At 40.5% G+C, this 12534-nt stretch overlaps 1 protein-coding gene across 1 annotated transcript in view; it reads right to left on the bottom strand.

Moving 5' to 3' along the window:
* epb41l4b (erythrocyte membrane protein band 4.1 like 4B) overlaps positions 1 to 12534 on the bottom strand; it is a 36572-nt gene that overhangs the window by 1394 nt on the left and 22644 nt on the right. Inside the window, exons 16-22 of the mRNA XM_066674094.1 lie at positions 8746 to 8885; positions 6723 to 6838; positions 3675 to 3758; positions 1861 to 1922; positions 1672 to 1767; positions 433 to 556; positions 148 to 245 (exon numbers count right to left, since the gene is read on the bottom strand). Coding sequence (XP_066530191.1) covers positions 148 to 245; positions 433 to 556; positions 1672 to 1767; positions 1861 to 1922; positions 3675 to 3758; positions 6723 to 6838; positions 8746 to 8885 — 720 coding nt within the window. The remainder of the gene's footprint in view (positions 1 to 147; positions 246 to 432; positions 557 to 1671; positions 1768 to 1860; positions 1923 to 3674; positions 3759 to 6722; positions 6839 to 8745; positions 8886 to 12534) is intronic.

Genomic DNA, 12534 nt, shown 5'->3' with positions numbered 1-12534 from the left:
TCCCCACAAGGACACATTCCAGATATGATTTTCTTTTTTTTTTCTTTTTTGTATGTATGTATGTATGTATGTATGTGTGTGTGTGTGTGTGTGTGTGTGTGTGTGTGTGTGTATGTGTGTGTGAGAGAGAGAGAGAGAGAGAGATACCTGTCTGAGTGAGGACTAAACGGGAGCAGGTGCGGGACTGGCCTTGGGTAGAACAGAGGAGATTTGTCACAGTGCTCCAGTGGTGGGACACATTTTTGCTAAAAAAAATATATAAATATATATAAAACAAAAATTCTTCTTTACTAAAGAGGAATAAGCTGTTTCATAATAATTTAAAATATATATTATCTTTATCACCATCATCTACATCTATTTAACTAAATGTTAAAAAAAAAAACAATTGCCATATGAAGACACCCAAAGAAATGTCAAAAGCCAAGTTACCGGTGGGTAGATTGGAGGCTGGACTTGTTTGTCCAGCGAGCTATTAGACGTGGATCTGCCCATGCTGCTCTCAGAAGAAATAGCTGCAAGCGCCTCTGGAAGGTCATCTTCATCACTGTGATTGCTATCGGACACAAAGCAGTGTGTTTGTTACGGAAAATCCCACTATGGTTTTTAGGCAGCAAAGTCCCCCTCTCCCAGGACCCACTATCACCAAGCTGAAAGAGTGATGGCTAGCATGAGCTTCCAGATGGATATGTGACGTGCCAGTGCACAGATGTTGAAGTGCTGTTAAGGAAACGCTATCAGGCAGCTCAACATGCTTGTAGGAGGACACAAACTAGCGACTGGGTACTGTGGTTAGCAGATGTGTGTTAGATAGCGAGAGAGAGAGAGAGAATGAGGAATTGTGAGTGAGGGAGTGAGGGATTCAGGAAATGAACGAGTGAGGGAGTGAGTTCTGTGGAATGCTGTTTAGTTTGTACCAAATTTAGTAACTCTTAAGGCCTTCATACTTCAGCGTTGACTTGACGCAGAGCCCTCGCTTTAGGCAAAGTTGGCAAAGTTGTGATAGACTTTTTTCTTTTTTTTCCATTGAAATAGGCCACACTTCTCAAAATAGCTTTATAACTAATGCTTTGTCTAAACCCACTTTACATAATCGGGTTTGTCCTGTATTGTTGAATGTTAGAGTATCAAATTTAATCAAAAGACTTATGTGGGGTGGAATTATTAACTCTACGTTCCACTGTCCTCCTTTATCTGGGTTTGGGACGGAAAATATGACGCTGAGAGACAAGTCCGTAAGTTTATTTTTATTTTTATTATTAATTTTTGTTATGAGGTACCCACTGTAGTGGTGCAGTAGAATCACTTTTGTAACTTTTTAAAGTGCACTATTTAGGGAGTAGTGCGGTGTTTGGGACAGAGCAGAGTTTACATGAGCTGCCAAGTTGATATCTGTCCCTAGTGTTTGGGTAGAGGAGGGTGGGTGTTATTGGTCCGTGTTTAGATGCTGTGGGTCATTAGCATAACAACGGGTGCTAAGTGTCTCAGAGCAGGGGGTTAAGAGAACATTTTCCCTCACGAAAAAAAACGTAGCTTTAGTCATTCTAGTGTTTAAACCTTTTGAATGAAAAAGCCCCTCAGATTAGGCTTCAAACCACCTCTGATTATTAGTTGCCTTCCATGAGAGAAACAGAGATGTGGAGAGTGTGTATGTGTGTGTGTGTAGCTCACAAGCTGTATTGTCTGACAAGGCGTTTGCGTCGTTCCACCCTCGGCCTCTCCATGTTCATGCTGCTGGAGGCTGAGTCTTGGGAGGAGCTGAGTAGTCTGGGAAAATGAGTCCAGATACTGTCTGTTACACAGAAGAGCACACAGTTCTAAGGAAAGAAAAGAACAAACTGCTCCTAGGCAAACACTCACCTGTTATTCTGGTCAACGCTGGAGTTCCCCTTAGAACTTCCACTCTCACTGTGCACTCCATACTGTGGAAAAGACACCGCCATTTTAATTTTAATGAACTCAGTCCACAATCATGTGCAAAGGTTTGAACACCAATGGGCTATTCACTAATGTGAATCAGTGCTGTGTGTGTGAACAGGAAGCACAGAAATTCACCTGTTAAGAATAATTACTGACAAATTGTTGTTTGAAATCACTTTGTTTGTTCACTTAATGGTATTAATTTTCCACAGAGTCAGTGCCAGTGTCGGCTTTAGACAGTGTCGTTCACTGACAATGCTTTCTGGAAGTATTCCCTGTTTGAGGTGCAGTGACGTTTAAGGGCCCGGAGATCACAAGCATCCTGTAGAGTTTTACGGCCTTGACCATTTGTCATCTCCACATCATTGCATTCAGTTTTTATTCACAATTTGTTTAGTGTCCCAACCTTTTTGGAATCCGGTTTGTATATATATATATATATATATATATATATATATATATATATAAACACACAGCAAACCAATCAACCATAACATTATGACCACCTCTGTGTTTCTGCACTCACTGACCATTCTCTCAGCTCAACTGTCCTCTACAATTACAGGAAGCACAGAAATTCACCTGTTAAGAATAATTACTGACAAATCGTTGTTTGAAATCACTTTGTTTGTTCACTTAATGGTATTAATTTTCCACAGAGTCAGCGCCAGTGTCGGCTTTATACCAAACATTGAAACGTTGTTTTGTGGATTTGAGTGCAATCAACAACATAAATATCTGGTTCTGTATCACAATGCTATTCCAACTCATCCAGAATCCGGACTTGATTGAACTCTTTCACTCCAGGAACGTTCCACATATTTACACTGCTCCACAGTCCAGTGCTGGAGCTAGATGGGTATAATGTCTACAAACATGTGGACATTTGGTGCAGTATTCTACGATGGTAACTAAAGGAGACAGTCTTTATTTAAGCTTTTGACTGAAAATCCCTTAATGTTGGATTTTCTTTTCTTTTTTCCCCCAAAGCTAATGATTGCTTACATAAACACATGCGACTTAATGGATTACTGCTTCGTTTTTCATAAGCCCACTGTCTGTGAGTCTTCATCCCTGACGTTCAGACTTCAGTCATTTTAGACACTACACCCTTCATAGAACTAACTACCACACACACTCATTCACACAAGCTCACCCACTCACACTCACTCTTAACAATTCACTGCCATACAAACCCACCCACTTATTCACAAGCTCACCCACTCACATATGATCCCACTCATACAAATACACTTACTCACTCATTAACTCACTGCACTGTTAACAATCCCACCACCAGGGTGTGCAATTCAGTGCCTTGCATTAAAGACACTGTTCTTACAGTTAAAAGCATAAACAGTTATATGTTTCTAGATTGTAGCCCATTGTTGTCCTTTATATGTCTTAAGTTTATAACTAAAAACCGAAAGTAAAAACATAAATGTGGGAGTCAAAAGAAACAAAACAGCAAATAAAGTCATTGCACTTGTTCATCTAAAGCAATCACTGTGGACATAATCGTTTTTGACTGATACACAGTGTATAAATAATGTTGTGAATAGTCAAATCCCAGCATTGGCTCATGATGTGAAATCATTTTTGAAACAAGGCCTTAAAAAACTGTCATCCTAAAGAATCAATGGTGGTAGAAATTTGACGCCAACATAACAAGCCTTACAAATTTCCCTTATGTATATTCTTATTGATCCCTAAGCAGCTTCCGTGCAGAAGAGAGGGTGTTATGGATCACTCACTCTCAGAATATTGCTTTTGAGTTGATCTTGGAAGCCAGAGGGAGACGAGGGGAGGCTTTTCTCCGATAATGGCTTTTCTTCCGCCTGTGCACAACAAAACACAAGGCACTCATTCCTCTTCAAATATTTGGGAACACAAAGAGTTTTAAAATATTTTTCTTAATTCAAATACAAACCAGATTCCAAAAAAGTTGGGACACTAAACAAATTGCGAATAAAAACTGAATGTAATGATGTGGAGATGGCAAATGTCAATATTTTAGTCGTAATAGAACATAGATGAGAGATCAATAGTTTAATCTGAGTAAATGTAACATTTTAAAGGAAAAATATGTTGATTCAAAATTTCACAGTGTCAACAAATCCCCAAAAAGTTGGGACAAGGCCATTTTTTACCACTGTGTGGCATCCCACCTTCTTCTTACAACATTCAACAGACGTCTGGGGACAGAGGAGACCAGTTTCTCAAGTTTAGAAATAGGAATGCTCTCCCATTCATGTCTAATACAGGCCTCTAACTGTTCAATCGTCTTGGGCCTTCTTTGTCGCACCTTCCTCTTTATGATGCGCCAAATGTTCTCTATATGTGAAAGATCTGGACTGCAGGTTGGTCATTTCAGTACCCGATCCTTCTCCTGCGTAGCCATGGTGTTGTGTGGCAGTGATGCAGGCTTCTGAACGGAGCGTTGATAACAACTTGGGTTATCCTTGTCCTCTCTGGTCCGGATGACATGGCGTCCCAGTGTTCCATAAAGAACTTAAAACCATGACTCATCTGACCACAGAACAGTCTTCCATTTTGCCACACTCCATTTTAAAAGACCCCTGGCCCAGTGCAAACTTCTGAGCTTGTGGAGCTTGCTTAGAAATGGCTTCCTCTTTGCACTGTAGAGTTTCAGCTGGCAACGGTGGATGGCACGGTGTTCACTGACAATGCTTTCTGGAAGTATTCCTGAGCCCATTCCTGTTTGAGGTGCAGTGACGTTTAAGGGCCCGGAGATCACAAGCATCCAGTAGAGTTTTACGGCCTTGACCATTTGTCATCTCCACATCATTGCATTCAGTTTTTATTCACAATTTGTTTAGTGTCTCAACCTTTTTGGAATCCGGTTTGTATATATATATGTTTATATATATATATATATATAAACACACAGCAAACCGATCAACCATAACATTATGACCACCTCTGTGTTTCTGCACTCACTGACCATTCTCTCAGCTCAACTGTCCTCTACAATTACAGACCGGAGTCCATCTGTTGCACTGACGTGGTTGTAGTGTGTTAGTGTGTGTTGTGCTGGTGCGAGTGGATCAGACACAGCAGTGCTGCTGTAGTTTCTAAACCCCTCAGTGTCTGGATTGAGAACAGTCCACCGACCAAAAACATCCAGCCGACAGCGTCCTGTGTCACTGATGAAGGACTAGAGGACGAGCAACACACACTGTGCAGCGACAGATGAGCTACTGTCTCTGACTTTATATCTACAAGGTGGACCAACGAGGAGTGTCTCACAGAGTGGACAATGAGGGGACACAGGGTTTAAAAACTCTAGCAGCACTGCTGTGTCTGATCCACTCGCACCAGCACAACACACACTAACACACCACCACCACGTCAGTGTCACTGCAGCGCTGAGAATGATCCACCACCACATCACACATGCTCTGTGGGGGTCCTGAGCGCTTAAGAACAGGGGGAAATGGGGAAAATGATCGGTGTACATACATACACAATGTTTATATAAGATACCTCGTGTGCTGCAATAGATTTACACACCCTTCTCCAAATTGATGCTGCTGAATTGATGACACCTGATTATTTTGAACAAATTCCAAAGTCATGCCCATGACTATGAGTTATTGTTTGCCAATATAGCAGCAAACACGTCTCTGAAAATGCTATCTACTAGATTTTGGAATACGTCTGGAGGGATTTACTTCCATCCAGCCACAACAACATTAGTGAAGTCTGATACTGATGTTGGTTGATATGTTCTGGCTTTCAGTAGTGTTGGGTGTTACACTTCACACCAAAGACATTTAAATGGAGGTTGAGTTCAGGGAAAGTCTTCCACAGCAAACTCTACAAACTGCTTCCTTCTGGAGCCTGCTATGTGCATGGGGGATTTATACTGTTGCTACAAGAAACAGGACTTCCTCCAATATTCATCAAAATGATGAAAGCACACTATTGTCCAAGAATGTCATTGTACATTGCAGCGTTAAAAGTGTTCTTGGAACTAAGGAACCTGGCCCAAATTATGTAAAACAGCCCCAGACCATTATTCATCCTCCAACAGTTGGCAGTGTGCAATCTCCTGGCATTCGCCAAACCCAGATTGGTCTGTCAGACTGCCAGACGGTGACGCGTGATTCATCACTCCAAAGTGTGCATTTCCACTTCTGCAGAGCCTAACGCCAGTGTGCTATACACCCAGCTAGCTGATACTTGGCATTGCACATAGTGATCATGGCACTGAACGTATTAGAAACCTAATATGAGACGCTTCCAATTGCTATATGTCCTGTCATCGGAATTGTAGTGGTATACCACATTTGTGACTGAACTCTAGTTGCTTCAGATTCTTTAATAACAGTAGTTATTTTCCCTTAAACACATCGTTCCACCTTAAACCTTAACCTCAGAATGTAAACAACCAGAGAGACCTGCCCTTAGCCACAATCATAGACATTTCCTTTAATATTCAAAAAATATTAAATAGAATGTTTTTAATGTGAGCACAAAACTGTCTGATTTCATCTATCAAAGCTCACTCTCAAAAGCTACATTAGCTTCCTGATCTTAACATTTACTTAACGTAATTTTTTGGCAATACCGTTTACTGTTTTTGGCAAATCCTATTTACAATTATAAGGATCCAGAATAACATACTGATACTCTAATCTTAATTGCAGGTTGGTGTTTCTTTTTATGAAATGAGAAAGTATCACTTTGAAACACTTATGATTAGCTGAGGAGGATATTTGGCTATTGGATAAGTAAGACCAGATCTCTTTTTATCTTTCAGCCTATCTTTCACTGACTGTGTCGATATTGATGTGAAGGGCTGGCCAGGGTTTGGAATCCAGGTCCAGATGATTCGGACTTGGCAAAGGTCGGTCAAACTCTTCTGGGTGTCCAGCAGGAATCATCCATTGCTCTGAAACATAAAACACATAAAGCTACAATTGTGCAGTACTTAGTTTTGTTACACGAGCTTAACCTTTAGACAACTAGTGCAATAATAACTTATCAAATATAGGTGGTATATGCAATGATTACAAATACCTCAGCCATGGTTTTATTATTGTTTTGGAAGTAATTATGATCATACACAGGATGAGATGTAAAATATCCAATGCAAATACATTAGAGTTTCACATAGGGCCCACCCCACTCTCTTCTTACCTGCAGCCACACAATTTCTGCTGTTTGAATCGTACACCTCAACACTAAGGTTGCTGTGGACACTTACGATCCGATCAGCAACCAGCTACCAATAACAACTACAGTTACTCACTGAGCCCAGCACGAGTACCCAAACCACCCACTGCAACGGGGTCATCAGGTACGCATCTCGCCTTGTTTGTGTTGCACCGAATTAAGCCCCTGGCATCTCCAGAAATTAAACAGTGAAGTCTGTCGTTCCAAACACAGGACAAAAAATTCTCAATGATTTCTAAGAAGGATTTGCAAACCGGATTCCAAAAGAGTTGGGACACTAAACAAATTGTGAATAAAAACTGAATGCAATGATGTGGAGGTGCCAACATCTAATATTTTATTCAGAATAGAACACAAATCACAGATCAATAGTTTAAACTGAGAGAATGCATCATTTTAAGGGGAAAATATGTTGTTTCAAAATTTCATGGCATCAACAAATCCCCAAAAAGTTGGGACAAGGCCATTTTTTACCACTGTTTGGCATCCCCCTTCTTCTTACAACACTCAACAGACGTCTGGGGACAGAGGAGACCAGTTTCTCAAGTTTAGAAATAGGAATGCTCTCCCATTCATGTCTAATACAGGCCTCTAACTGTTCAATCGTCTTGGGCCTTCTTTGTCGCACCTTCCTCTTTATGATGCGCCAAATGTTCTCTATATGTGAAAGATCTGGACTGCAGGCTGGTCATTTCAGCACCCGGATCCTTCTCCTACGTAGCCATGGTGTTGTGACTGCTGCAGAATGTGGTCTGGCATTATCTTGTTGAAAAATGCAGGGTCTTCCCTGAAAGAGATGACGTCTAGATGGGAGCATATGTTGTTCTAGAACCTGAACATAGTTCTCTGCATTAATGATGCCTTTCCAGACATGCAAGCCATGTCATTGACATTGATCCTTACGCACAGCAATTGTTCCAGATTCTCTGAATCGTTTGATGATGTTATGAACGGTTGATGATGATAATCTTTGCTATTTTACGCTGGGTAACACCATTCTGGTATTGCTGCATGATTTTTATGCGCAACAATGATGGAATTGGTGATCCTCTTAACATCTTGTCTTCAGAGAGACACTGACACTCTGAGAAGCTCTTTTTATACCCAATCATGTTGTCAATTGACCTAATTAGTGTTAATTGGTCTTCCAGCTGTTCGTTATATGCTCAATTTCCTTTTTCCAGCCACTTATTGCTACTTGTCCCAACTTTTTGGGGATTTGTTGACACTGTGAAATTTGAATCAACATATTTTTCCTTTAAAATGTTACATTTACTCAGATTAAACTTTTGATCTGTCATCTATGTTCTATTACGAATAAAATATTGACATTTGTCATCTCCACATCATTGCATTCAGTTTTTATTCACAATTTGTTTAGTGTCCCAACTTTTTTGGAATCCGGTTTGTATGTCATTGGTCAGAAATAATGACTGATTGCTTATTAATAAAATTTCAGCAACACTTGTGCGACTGCTTTGTGGACAATAGCAGGCCAGTAAATCATGGCTTGTCTGCTCCTAAATTATCTTTAAATTCTGTTTGTTTACTTTGCAAAACTGTGGTATAAAAGCAATTAGAACACTTCAAATTGTAATAATGATGCTTGATTTTGAGACTCACTTGGTTTTGTTAAAGAAACACATGGGGCTTCTTGTTTCTCGTATCCATGGTGATGGTAGCACCGATGGGCCTTCCCAGAATGCGGGGCTTCATTCTCCTCCAAACTGAACCTCTGAATGTCTGCACTGCTCAGTGGGAAACTATAAAATGACATCACACAGTGCACTGCAGAGAACTATAAAATGCCTCATAATCCACAAGAAAATACATAAGTACACACAAGGGCTCTGCCAAGGATTTTGGGCCCCATGAACAGATATTATATTGGGCCCGCACCACCCCAGGCCATGCCAAACCTGACAATGAAACCTTCGCTAATAACGTTTGCAACAGCAGCATAAAAATATAGCACAAACTTGGCTACTTAGATGATAATGAGTTTGCCATTTTAAACAATAGATGCATCGTAATTAACTAGTTACATAATACAAATATATTTATAAAACCATACTCAGTTTGACCTGTAAAGGTATTGAAAGATGTGAAACACATTTACAAATCTAATATAATAAATATCATGATGCATCATCTATTATTTGGATGAGAAGGCAGGGCTGCAGCCGCTAAAAATGTTACCTGTGTTGATTAAATGTTGGCTAAATTTTGACTCAGACTAATTAAGACGGCACGGTGTTCAGGGTCCCAGAGCCAACCCTGAATCACTAGGCTCAAGTGGGAACACATCCTGAAGGGGGCACTCGTCCTTTACAGAGCGACACACATTCATACACACCAACTCACATCTACGGACACCTCTGAGTCAACAATCCACCTACCAACTTGTGTTTTTGCACTGAGGGAGGAAATAAAAGCACCAGGAGGAAAGTCAAAGACCCAGAGCAGGGCGAACCCACAATCCCAAAACCCTGGATCTGTCTTAGTGACACTACCTGCAGCTCTCACTTAAATCTCAGAAATCCGTAATTTTTTTAAGTACATAGCAATTCTTCAAACAAACTTGGAAGAGGCTTCCAGGGCAAGGAAACATTTCTACAGTTTACATGGCAGACATCCCCCCCCCACCCCCACCCCAAATAGGTCAGTGGTACAATGACTCTGCCTCTTGTCTTTATTTGTACTACAGGACTTTTAATAGAAGGGAAATGTAAAACATTTATGAGTTCATAAAAAATGGATTTAATATCAATAAAGCATGCTAATGTGAAAACACAGTTAAATGATACCCACTGAAAAATGTTCTAGCACGGTTCTTTAGTAAAGGATATGGTTCTATATAGATCCCGAAGCACGCTTAAGAACTTTTTACATAACGTGTTCTTTGTGGGATACAGAGACTAATGTCAGATATCAATTATACATTTATACCATTGTACGAGATATGCATAAAATACATAGTGGGAAAAGCAGAACAAAATAATTTGATTTGATCATGGGCCAACTTTACTTGCTGTGTGAACTTTCTGGTAATGCAACTTTAAAGTGCAAAAGCAAAGCTGGGATCTGTAGATACTTTTTAGGAAAACATTTTTATGCTAAAAGAAAACATTTATCCATGCATCCCATTTCCCCCTGATCTCATCTGTCTTTAGTTGTGAATTTCCATGGTCCAATACTTGGCTTTGGAGTGAGAGATATTGAAAGTAAGACCAGCTATCTCTAAGTCTGAGTCTCATTTACTCAGGGTGTGAGTTTGGAGAAGATTGGAGAAAGTCAAAAATTTAGCTAAAAAAAAAAAAAAAAAAAACACAAAGGGGTACCCCTTGGAGAATTTTTTGGGTGAAATTTTTGACTTGTGCTTGTAAAATCTTCCTACCTTGTTCCAAAGCTGAGATCTGACATTGCCCCATTGCAGTGTACTAAGTGCAATTCAAATATATTGGGAGTGGGATGTAAACATCTGAAAAATAATTAAATTTAATATGTTTCTTATGGGCAGTGTTTGGACACTGATGTACTGTATATATGCTCTGAATGGGATATCAAACATTTTTGTGTAAAGAAAAAAAAGAACCCAGCAAACCTAACTGTTAAATGACATAACACACAGGAATGTCAGGAATATGTGATTGGTGTTTACACTTCTTCTGGAAGGTTGGACCACCCACATGGTGAGGGATGGGCTTTAGGGCGGTCAAAGGAAAACCCATCCCGCTTGTAATAGATACGACACCATTGGGTATATTGGAATTGGGATTGTGAAGCCATTGTCCATTACGACTGCATTAGATCCCTATAAACTGTATCCAGATCAGTGGGCTTCAACATGGTGATGGTCTGGATGGAGCGAGAGTGCCCCTAGTGAGTCCCAAAACCCAGACATTGACCGGCGAAGTAGTTTGGAAAAGGTAAGTACCCAGAGTCAGAATAATCATTTAGGTAAGTGGCATTTGGGTTGTACACAGCCCCACTGTGCATGTGTGTCATATGGCAATATATTCGAATGGGGTTTTGTCCATGGACCGACCGACCACCCACACACACACACACACACACACACACACACACACACACACACACACACACACACACACACACACACACACACACACACACACACACACACACACACACACACACACACACACACACACACACACACACACACACACACACACACACACACACACACACACACACACACACACACACACACACACACACACACACACACACACACACACAATTTATCTAATTGAGTCTAAAAGCATTTCCTCTGGGGAAGGTCAGTCGTGCAGAGCATTGCTCCCTTTGAGAAAATACTAGAAAGCACTATAAGAATTAATTACACACCTTTCTACGAAAATAAAGCAACAATGTCCATCACTGTAATAATATTAACAAGAGCATCAATCAGTGTAAACTGTGCATTTATTCATTAAGGCAGTTTCCATTGCAACAATTCCTAATCATTGGCAGCTATGAACTTCTCACCTTTTAAGGGCTTTGCTGTCAAAAAAAAGGCACTGAAGGAAAGTGCAGCAGCAGAAATGGTCATTATTGCATATGTCTGTTAAGGCAACATTAAAGACACGCTGTGAATTGCTTCAGTATAAAGTGTGGATAGAGAACTTGGAATTAAAACGACTGGAGGTCTTGGCATGCAGTAAATGAAGTGTTTGTAAACAATTAAGGGTACCCCTACTGTATAAATGTCATACTGATGATTCTAAAGCCGAGTAAACGCTGGTGGTGTTAGGGTTAGAGTCATTCACACAGACTTACAGTTCATTCCATAAGCTATATCCCCTCCCCCCTCAAAACAACAACATAACACTAATGCACTTAAAACATTAAAACAACCACTGCTTTTACGATCCAGAGAAGTAACTGATCCAAACTTTCACATTGCTTCAAAGATGGTTCCTAACAATCACTGTAAAGAACTCTTGAGACAATGAAGCAGCAGAATGCTAAAATAATAATTAAGAAAAGAAAACGCACACACACATCTATAGCAAGTTAACTACACCTTAGTCCAAAAAGAGTATTTGATAAGTCCAGTCACATTATGAAAGATTGCGTGCAGTGGATGGATGAATGATGACATATGGTAGGACCCAGTAGGTAGGATGATGCTGCATGATGAAAGATGGTGGATGTTGGACTGGGATGGGGTGAAGAGGGCTCTGTGTAGGGCGCCGTTTAGTGCTGTCCTTTTCATTGGGGCATGTACCATGCATCCTCAAACACACACACACACTCTCAGAGTTCGGTCATGATGTTGTCATTGTATTTCCAGTTTGAGACCGTGTGCTGGGGGACAAACCCGGGGTCCGGCATGGCTTTGCTCACGGAGGATCTGTCTGCGTAAGGCGGTCTAGACCAGAT

The sequence above is a fragment of the Hoplias malabaricus genome, chromosome 1 (genome assembly GCF_029633855.1).
Source record: "Hoplias malabaricus isolate fHopMal1 chromosome 1, fHopMal1.hap1, whole genome shotgun sequence".
Classification (NCBI taxonomy): Eukaryota; Metazoa; Chordata; class Actinopteri; order Characiformes; family Erythrinidae; genus Hoplias; species Hoplias malabaricus.
The sequence above is the reverse complement of the archived record's forward strand: the minus strand, read 5'-3'. Positions and strand labels throughout refer to the sequence as shown.